The sequence below is a fragment of the Notamacropus eugenii genome, chromosome 7, assembly GCF_028372415.1.
Source record: "Notamacropus eugenii isolate mMacEug1 chromosome 7, mMacEug1.pri_v2, whole genome shotgun sequence".
NCBI lineage: Eukaryota > Metazoa > Chordata > Mammalia > Diprotodontia > Macropodidae > Notamacropus > Notamacropus eugenii.
The window spans coordinates 19,587,410-19,598,109 of record NC_092878.1 but is presented as its reverse complement, the minus strand read 5'-3'; the positions used below and the strand labels follow the sequence as shown (position 1 = coordinate 19,598,109).

General features: G+C 42.2%; 1 protein-coding gene across 1 annotated transcript; it reads left to right on the top strand.

Annotated features, from left to right (window-relative positions):
* Positions 1-2,443: 2,443 nt before the first annotated feature.
* On the top strand, positions 2,444-10,463 carry LOC140514555 (actin, alpha cardiac muscle 1). The gene is made up of 7 exons (XM_072625028.1): positions 2,444-2,636; positions 3,639-3,789; positions 6,029-6,353; positions 7,296-7,457; positions 7,603-7,794; positions 8,978-9,159; positions 10,136-10,463. Exons 2-7 carry the CDS (start codon positions 3,661-3,663, stop codon positions 10,277-10,279), a joined length of 1,134 nt encoding a protein of 377 aa, XP_072481129.1. The 5' UTR covers positions 2,444-2,636; positions 3,639-3,660; the 3' UTR covers positions 10,280-10,463.
* Positions 10,464-10,700: the final 237 nt, after the last annotated feature.

Here is a 10,700-nt window from a genome sequence, read left to right as displayed (position 1 = left end):
GGTGCTGTGCTAAGCACTGAGGACCCAAACAAGTAAATAAGAACATTTAGCCCTAAATGTGATCCTATAATCTATCTGGTATCTTCCAGTGGTCTTCTACGTCACCTCCTGGGGCCTATTCTACAAAAGGAAGAGGAATTGATAGATATTTGGGGGGCGTGGGAGAGGGGAGTTAAGGAGATGGGTTCTTCCCAGGACCCTGGAATCACATAAATACAGTCTGTCTAGTTCACATATGGTATAGGCTTAGGGTTCAACTAGTTAGTTAATTGTAGGTTGGAATATAACTGCTCTCTTTTTCGAGCAAGACTTGAAAATTCTCTCCCCTGCAATCATTCTTTTTCCTTCTTCCTCTCTCTCTCCTTTAGTCCTTCCTTGGGTGGAGATTTTTAGGTTAGTTGATTCTATGTAACAAGATTGAAAAGCTGCTGAACAGGCTTCCAGTGAGCCTCCCAAGAAGGGGAGACGGTGCCATCATTTCTACCCATGTTATTTACCTCAGTGTGGGATTTCTTAAGGGGCACTTTGCAATTGGAAATCATGGGAGTGAGGAATAAGCTCTATTACTGTCCTAAGTGAACAAACTGTAGCTTCACTATACCATAAAGCAATGGGAAGATGGTCTTAATTCTAAAAAAAGGAAGACCAATTGATAGAGCCTGAAAGAATGACCATGATTATAACCTCACTTCATCTTGTGTCTACATGTATACATGGTTAAGCAGAACTAATCTTTTACATCTACTCCTCCTTCCTTAAATACACAGTGTCCCAGAATTCATACTGAAGACTTCTGGGACACCCTGTATAACATACTCATTGCATGTAATATGAATGCAAATAGATGAGCATCTGGTGTCTTTTCCAGGAAAAGAAGCCAAGCTCAACACCAAAGTTGGCTTAATCTGTTTCTTACATAGACCAACCCAAACATGGTTGAGGAGAAAAGGGGCAGGCCTTAGATATTTTCAGTTAGGACCCATATCTCTACTCTGAATGCCTCCTCAGCATTCCCAAGCCCACTCCACTGAGGGATGCCTGCCTGGTCTTCTATTTTTAACTGGTATGGACTAGAAGAAAACTGCATATAAACAAAACAACAAAATATAACTCCTTTAAAGATTTATAGATCCAAGGGGATCAGTGCTGGGTAAAATTATGAATGAAGTTGATCTTTCCTTAACTTTTCACACCCTTCTTTACCGAAAACCTCTCTTTGAAATCCTCACTGAAACTTCTTAGCAAGAAAGGATCTAAGGCAGTCTTCTTGCATGTGAATTTAAGTTAGTGTGTTGCATTTCTCAAAGGGAACTTACATTTTAAGACATCTCTAACTGAAATGAAAGCTTTTTATACCATTAAAAGATGTCCAGCAAACATCGGAGAATGGGTGGGAGAAATATTTGCAGGGGCAGAGGTGGGGGGAGAGAGAGATAGGGGGACGAGCTCTTCCCAGGACCCTGGAATCACACAAATACAGTCTAGCTAGTTCACGTATGATATAGGCTTAGGGCTCAACTAGTTAATTAATTGTGGGTTGGAATATAAATGCTTTTCTTTCTTGAGCAAAACTTGAAAATTCTCTCCACCTTGCAATCACTCATTCTCTTTCTTCCTCTCTCACTCCTCTAGTGATAGGGTACAATAACAGCTGATAAATTTGATTAATAAGAGGTTTTGTTCACCACAAAGCAGTCAGCTCTATTTTTCTATCTTCACTCAGCAGTGTATATAGCGACACTAGGGTTATTCATCTCCAGAAACCCAGTAGTTCTTCCTACCCAGCTACCTGCCTCTTTGCCATGAAGATACAGATTTTCAATGGCCTTATTGTGCCAGACTATAATGTTCATGAAAACCGTACCTTTTATCTCTTTCCCCATTTCTTGCTTAGGAACACCAGAAGGATGGGGCCACTTTCTTCATACATGGATCAGCTTCCAGGTTTTTCCTAGAAGAGGACCTCATGCCAGACTTTCTTTAATCATCTGTATATAACTTATTGGCCTTAACCCTGCTACATAGTTATGACTGGTTGAAAATTTACAGTGGCATGGTGGCAAGTGTGCCAAGTTTGGGGCAAGAGATCTTTCCTGAATATTCTGGTACCACCACTGTAACCTTGTTATTTTACCTCTGCGGACCTCAGTTTCCTCATTTGTAAAATGAAGTGTTGAACTAGAGGACCTCTAAAGTTTGTTCCATCTTTAAATCTATGATTCTGTAGAGTCAAACCAAATTCAATGAGAAACCCTTCTCCCTCGTTCCAGTGATCCCCCAGGAAAAGGGTATGTGTGACCTTCCCTCCCCCTCCCCCTCCTCCCATTCTCCTACCCCTCCCTGGACTCCCTATTTGGCTATCCCCTTGACTGTCCCCCTCCCCTACCTTACATGGTCTGGGGGCCCCCTGTTCTGCCTCTCCCCTTCTTTTGGCTCCATGAATGGACTCAGCGCTCCCTAATGGCGTGAAGGCGACCAAATAAGGGCAAGGTGGCAAGCCTGGGTCCCCCCACCCCCTGGCCCCACTCGGCCCCAACTGACACCGTCCATCAAAGCAGTATAAAGCGGCGCGGCTGCCGTGCCCCAGACACCAAGCGTCTGCCTACCCCGGAGCTGGAGCCGCGGGTGCTGAACTGGTGAGTCAGCGCAGAACCTGGCGCAGCGTCGCATCCATCCAAGTAGCACCAGAGGCTCGGGACAGAGGGCTGGGGAGGGAGGGTGAGCAGGGCAGTGGGGACGCACGCTTGACTTCCTGGCGCCTTTTAGTTACTTTTCTCTGCTGTTTTCTTCTCTCTCTGTCTGTCTCTCTCCCTGCTGCGACCCTTCCCGAAAAAAAAAAAACGTATTTGACTTTGTACCGACTTTCCTATTTGGTCTTTCCACTTGGGCGATGTTGGAGATAGGATAGGGGATGGACAGAGAATTTCTCGTTTTCTTTTATTTTCTCGTTCTTTTGGGAACGACCCCTCCCACGCCCCACTCCCCAGCCTTCTCTCAGCTTGAGTGGGCGCAGGGGTCTGGCAAGCTGCTCGGTTTCCCATTCTAGACCGGGACTGGGGAGCATAGACGGCTGGGGGTGCCTACCGTCCTGCGTCCCGTATAGAGAAAAGCAAGCTTTCTAGAGCCCAGGCTGGAATCTGGATGGGCTGACTCTAAGACCCAGCCTAAGAGTGGGCTCTGAGTTAGAGGAGCTTTGTCCTAAGCCAGGGCCATGCAGCATCTGGTCCAGGAGCAGGGGATGGGGATACTGGGGATGCTGAGGGCAGGCGCCAGGGAGTGAAGTCGGAGGAATGCTCAGTACAGTTGTCATTGGTCCCTGACAGCTTTTTGTTACCCCACAGAAAGGAAGGGTGACCCTCTCCTCGAGCACCAGCCAATGCTTTTTCATCCAGTTCTTTGTCTTTCATCCTCTCTTGCTTTGCTTTCCTCTCCTCTTTCTCTCAGACGCCCCACCCCTGCAATTCAATCGCTTTTTTGGTTCCTTTTGGGGAGCCCAAATGCAGCCCCCCTCCCACCTATTTTATCCCTAGAGCCCCCCCCCCCCTTCAGGGAAACTCCTTGGTTGATGTCTACACCCCCCACCAGCTCCATCTCACTTTCTGGAGAGTGACCCTCCCCTCTCTCTCCTCCACCCACAGAACTCCTTGAGACCTCAGCAAGATGTGTGACGACGAGGAGACCACCGCTCTGGTTTGCGACAATGGCTCTGGGCTGGTCAAAGCTGGTTTTGCTGGCGATGATGCGCCCCGTGCTGTTTTCCCATCCATCGTGGGCCGCCCCCGCCACCAGGTAACCTTTGCACTCATCTCTAATCCAAATCTGCAGCCTGGAGGAGCTTCTACTCCACCAGCAACCCCTCCCCCCATCTCTTCTGACCTCCATACCTCTTCTCTTACTCAGATCCTCCTCACCCTCATCTCACGGTATCTTTAATAATAATGACATCACCCTCATGATGCCATTGGTCTTCGAGAACAAAAAGGAGAAGAACGATAACAAAATAGCTCGACATTTGTATGAGTTTTTTAATCAGAGGTTTTGGGTTCAAATCCTAGTTCTTCCTCTTATTACCTATGTGACCCTGGCCAAGTTACTTTAACCTCTCAGTCTCAGTTTCCTCATCAGCAAAATGAGAGGATTGGATTAGATAACCTCAGAGATCCAGCTCAGCTCTAGAACTATGATCTTGTATAGTACTTGAAGGTTTGAAAAGCACTTTATGTGAACTATTTCATTTCAGCCTCAAAATAGCCCTTGGGGATAGACACTTACTACAGCTGAGCAAACTGAGTTTCAGAGACTTCCTATGGCCACACAGCTAATGCCAGAGGCTGGGAGTTCATGACTCCACATCCTGAGCTCTTTCCACTACATCTCCTTCCTTTCTTTCAAATCTGGCTTTTGACCCTCCCAACTAACCTTGATGGCTTAACTGGTCCCAAGGCCAAGGAAGCAAAAACTTAAACCAAAATCAACACCAGCAAAAACAGATTCACTGAAATCCTCCCAGTGAACTTAAAGTTCTTTCTCTGGCTCTCCCTATAGATATATACCAGGAAGGAGTCCATTTCCTAAGTATTAACCCATTACCTACTGTCTCCCAACTGGAATGCCCTCTGGAATTATCAGGCAAAAGTGTAGCTTCTTTTCCATTTCCCATATACATTGCTTTCTCTTCCTTTTTCTGTCTTTTACCAGAATTCTACAAAAATAAAACTCCTTTCAGCCTGCACCCCCATTTTCCTTCTTCCTTCAAGAGAGTACTAACTCTCAGTTATATCTCGTATCTCTAACTATGGCTTCTTAAAAATCCAGGCATCGTTGAATAAGTGACTGAAATGGTGCTAGTAATATACCACCTTGTTTACTACAAGAAATGTCACCCTCTGAGTATCTGCACCATGCCAACCAGGCAAGGCTGCCAAGCTGGTCTAGTTAGAACTTCTTATAACACATGAATGCTATATTGGTTCTGTGGAGATTAAATTTCACTGTTAGGGTGATAATAGCCCAGCTCTTTGTAATTTTTTATTCCTTCTGGGAATTCTAAAGTTTTTCCCCTTAGGTGTCATTCATAAAGGAAGTTTTATACCCCCCCACATGTATAAATATATGTATATATTTACATATATGTATATATATTCATTTGAATTAAAGTAGTCTTTTTACATAATTTCCCTTAGTTTGAATGACAATTCTGCTATTTTTGTCTATGGGAACTTGAACAAGTCACTTCAACTCTCTTCATTACAGTTTCCTCATTTACAAAATGAGAGATATCCTAGTAGCATCTAGGTGGAGCAGTGGACAAGAGCTCTAGGTGTGGAATGGGGATAAGTTCAAATCCTGCCTGGGACATTTATTAATCATGTGACCCTGGAGTCACTTAACTCCAGTTTTCTCTTCTGCAAAATGGGGATAATAGTAGCACCTATCTCCTAGGGCTTTTGTGAGGATGAGATAACATTCATAAAGTACTTTGCAAACCTTAAAGTGCTGCATAAATGCTAGCTATTACTATGTGATATCTGTAGTTCTGTCCCTATTATGTTTTCTTCAGTGAAATGATTTTCTATAGTTTGTTTCCTTCATCCATTCCTATAGTGGGGAAGATAAGTTCTGCACTTATTTAGCATATATAACATATATACATATATATACACACATATATATATACATATACATATATACACATACACAAAATAGTATTATTATTAACAATGACTTGCATTTATGTGACACTTTATGAAATGTTTTCCTAAAAAAAGTCTCAAGTAGATAGTACATGTATTATCTCCATCTTACAGTTGATCAAGCTGAGATTTGAAGAAGTTGTGTCTTTTCTAGTTACAAGGCCAGTAAAACTAAGAGCTAAGATGTAAATCCAGTCTTCTGAATTCATCTAGAATTCTTTCCACCACAAACTACTTCATCTCTTTTTGCCTTGGTTAGTGATGCCTACTAATCAATGTTGGTAGAGAAGGAGCTTTACTTTTCAGTTTTCCCATCTCTTTTCTCCTCCCTACAGGGTGTCATGGTGGGTATGGGTCAGAAAGATTCCTATGTAGGTGATGAGGCTCAAAGCAAGAGAGGTATCCTGACCCTAAAGTACCCCATTGAGCATGGCATTATCACCAACTGGGATGACATGGAAAAGATCTGGCACCATACCTTCTACAATGAACTTCGTGTAGCCCCAGAGGAGCACCCCACTCTGCTTACTGAGGCCCCTCTGAATCCCAAAGCCAACCGAGAGAAGATGACTCAGATTATGTTTGAGACCTTCAATGTCCCTGCCATGTATGTGGCAATCCAGGCAGTGCTGTCCTTGTATGCATCTGGCCGTACCACAGGTATGAAAGATATTCTGTCTTAACTGAGGAGACAATCTAGGTTAGTGAATAGAGCTTTTATGAAAATTTGGAAAAACTTGCAGCACAAGGTAATTTACTTAGTTTTCTATTATTTTCCATATATAATAAGGAAATAATCCCATTTTTTCCAGTATCCATCCCATAGTAGGTACTTAAATACTTGTTGATTGATTGACTAGCCTATCTTACTGGACCATTAATAGGACTAATGAGAGTATACCTGGAAAATGTGTGGAGAATGAGACAGTAATAACACCAGGAGTTTATAGGACAGTTGTCCTCCTAAGTATGATAAGAACTTTAACAAATCTCCTATTATTTCAAAGGCACATCGTATCATAGGCAAGAACCTGCAACATGTTGCAAACTGAAATAGAGAGATTTTACATTTACTTACAAATGTGAAAGGTACCACGCAAACTCCAAAAGTAAATTTTCATTCTTTTCAAAATGTGCATCAATAGATTCATTTTTATATTTTACTTCACAAGATTCACGGTTAAGTAGAAAGAGTAAAATGCTGCTAAGTAGTTTTTATTTGTCTTTCCTACCTAAAGTGTTCATAACCTTTCTGCAGTAGTGAAACAAGACACATATTATACAAAAAACAGGATACTATAATCTTTAAGGCGGGTGTGGTTGGTAAGATGTGGTCATGGATAAGTATACTGAAGTCATTTTTTTCTACTTCATTATTTAAAAGTGTGAGCTGTGACTGATTGGCTTCACATTTAGCATCCATTACATGGAAATGTATTCTCTACTGTAGGAGAGATCTGATCTTTCCTGGGCCAATGCCCAGCTCTGGTATCTGTCAGCAGCCAAGATTGGAAGCAAGCTTCTCACTTCTGGGTCTGTTGTGACTAAAGAGTTTTGCTGCCCTTACAATTTTATCTTATCTTTGTTATTTCTTTCTTATAGGAATTGTTCTTGACTCTGGTGATGGTGTCACTCACAATGTCCCCATCTATGAGGGCTATGCCCTGCCTCACGCCATCATGCGTCTGGATCTGGCTGGTAGGGATCTAACCGACTACCTCATGAAGATCCTCACTGAGCGTGGCTACTCCTTTGTAACTACTGGTGAGTGAATCTGACTCTCGTTCTCCTGGGTGTGCAATGTGGGTTTTTCCCTGGGGTTCTGTTAGCTCCCTTCTCCAACGGACTTACTTTCCTTTCAACAATGGATGTACTTCCAGACTTGACTGACCCCCTTTTATTTTTATAGCTGAACGTGAAATTGTCCGTGATATCAAAGAGAAACTGTGCTATGTTGCCTTGGACTTTGAGAATGAAATGGCTACAGCAGCCTCTTCCTCCTCCCTGGAAAAGAGTTATGAATTGCCTGATGGTCAAGTCATCACCATTGGCAATGAACGTTTCCGCTGTCCTGAGACTCTGTTCCAACCCTCTTTCATTGGTGAGTTGTAGAAGGAATGAGCCAAATGAATCATTTTTCCCATGTAGACATTAGGGACAAAGAACCCTTCCCATATTCCAAAGGTAAGGTGTAATGGAATGAACAGTAGATGGATGGGGGAGGAGATGTCAAGAGACTTGAATTCTAATCCTGTGTGCCACCAACTTGGGCAATTTACTGATCTACCTGACTTTTGGCTCCTTTACTAGGGAAATGAGAGTATAGGACACTTTTCTCATCTGTAGGGTAAGGCTATTAGATCAGATAGTGTCTGAGGTCCCTGTAAAGCTACGATTCTATGACTGTATTAGTAGTTCTTGAACTTTTTGTAGTGAGAGAGTGCTTCAGTTAAACAAAAACCACAAACAAACAAAACAAACTTTGGCAGAAGCCATATAGAGAAATCCTCTAAAATGATTATTTTTAATGCCTAGTATGAAACAACAGAAAGCTCATTAAGACACATGGTTCCTTGAAGTACAATTTGCAAAACTCTGGATTAGATGATCTCTAGGGTCTCTCCCAGCTCTATGATTTTATTTTCTATCTAAAACTATTATAGGGCCCACCTGGGCTGTAAGTACAAAGCCTTTCTTTAAACACTATGAATCTCCTCTGTCAGTCCCACTGAATAATTACTGTAAAAGCAAAGGTTTTGCCTTGGTAACATAAGGGATGGTATAGATTTCACTCTCAAGGTCATACAATGAATATTGCTCTATCTCACTTAAGGACTTGACTGAGTAGTGGAAACTGACTTATTCCTGTGAGTTCTCAATCAGAAAATCCTTCCTAAGTTAGTCAGAATTATGCATCATTGGAGATCCTTTCTTAAGAAATCATTTCAGAGTAGAGTTTTTCGGACCATTATCTAGCGCTAGTCTGGTAATGCCCACTATGTTATCTTAAATGAATATTTTTGCCCCTATTCTTAATAACTGCTGACATAATTATGGCAAATGGAGGAGAAATGCAGTGTTCCATTACCTGGCAGTGTGTTGTAGATTAGCTGTCAACCCTTTTAGGAAACACCTGTTCAACCAACACATGGATTTTATTTTATAGGAGAGCATATGTTGCTGAGACAACTGATGGCAGCTTGCTTACATATATCATCCTGTTCTTCCTCTTCCCTCTGTTTGCCTGAGCTCACTCTTTTTAATTTCCCACCATGTGTCCCTAGGTATGGAATCTGCTGGCATCCATGAGACCACTTACAACAGTATCATGAAATGTGACATTGACATTCGTAAGGACCTGTATGCTAACAATGTCTTATCTGGAGGTACCACCATGTACCCCGGTATTGCTGACCGCATGCAGAAGGAAATCACTGCTTTGGCTCCCAGCACCATGAAGATTAAGGTAAAGAGTTTCTTTGGGGGAAAAGAGTAAGATATGGGATTTGGTGATTCTGAAACCTTGGAAGGATTGTATTCTGAAGCTCTCACACATTTATCTTATCAATGCTAGGCACTTAACCCTCTCTATTTCTAGTATCTAGTCCCCATTCCTAGGACATGTGACTTTGAAAATGCTTTCACATGAGATAGATCTCAGAATAGCTCCTGGCACACATTTTGTCTTTGTGGCACCCATGTTGTCCTTGTCCTTCACCTTTGATCTACCTAAGTCCAGGGGTGTGTTGGAACCAGCTCATGCTTGCTGGCAAGAGTCAGTTGTTAAATTTTCAATTTAGGCATTTGTCAGAAATTGAGAAATGCTAATACAAACCAGAGATTGATGTACTGAATGCCTAGACTTAAGAATATGATGAAGAAAATGCTAATAGTGCAGATTAGAAATAAAAGTGTGCTGTGCTTACATTCTTCCCCCCTCCCCAATCCCCCTCCCTGGTCTGATTCTTAAATATTTACCAATATACATCTCCCTTTCACCCTTGTCCTTAGCTTGTTGCCAAGGACATACCAGTCACATACGAAGGGACTTCAGAGGACAAAATCTACATATCAGGAAACTGAGGCTCAGAGAGATTAAGCAATTTACCCAAGACCAGATGGGTAGTGATGGAACAAGCATTTGAACCCTAGTACCCTGATAGCAATTCCATCCTCCTTACCACTACACCATGCTCTTGGTATAGCCCTAGAAGGGGAGGGCATTTCTCATCCTGAAGACTCTTTGATAATAGAAATATTTGAGGCCATCTACATGGAAATAGAGGGAAAGTCCACAAAAGAGTAGACTACTTTTGATAAGCTTTGGGAAAACCTAGGCAACCCAGCACAAATGACTTGCATTTTTTTCTATTGATTTCTTTTTATCCATGTCATTCAGAATTTGAACACTGATGGGAAAAGTCTTGCCTTTCTTTCTCCAGATTATTGCTCCCCCTGAGCGCAAGTACTCTGTCTGGATTGGAGGCTCCATCCTGGCTTCCCTGTCCACATTCCAGCAAATGTGGATTAGCAAACAAGAGTATGATGAGGCTGGCCCATCCATTGTCCACCGCAAATGCTTCTAAAGTGCCTTCTCCCTCAGTTTACCTCCCACTCAGGATGACAAAGTTATGCTTCTTGGAGTCTTCCATACCACCCTACCTGAACTCTCTTCAGTCATTGTACAGTTTGTTTACACACATGTGCAATTTATTTGTGCTTCTAATATTTATTGCTTTATAATTAAACAAGACCGGGACTTGCAACCTACATTACTTGTTGTTGATATTTTTATGGTTGTGGTGGGATGGGATAACGTGGGGATGGAGGAGGAGATGTGAGAATTCATTTATATACTAGGTTACTTTGAAACTGACAACTCTTCAACACTTTATTTTCACAAAATTAATCAGATGCATATCATGAGTCTCATTGGAAAGTTACAATACCCAAATTGAATTTAGGATCTGGAATATGACTTGTCAGAAACTTGATAAGGTTCACCTC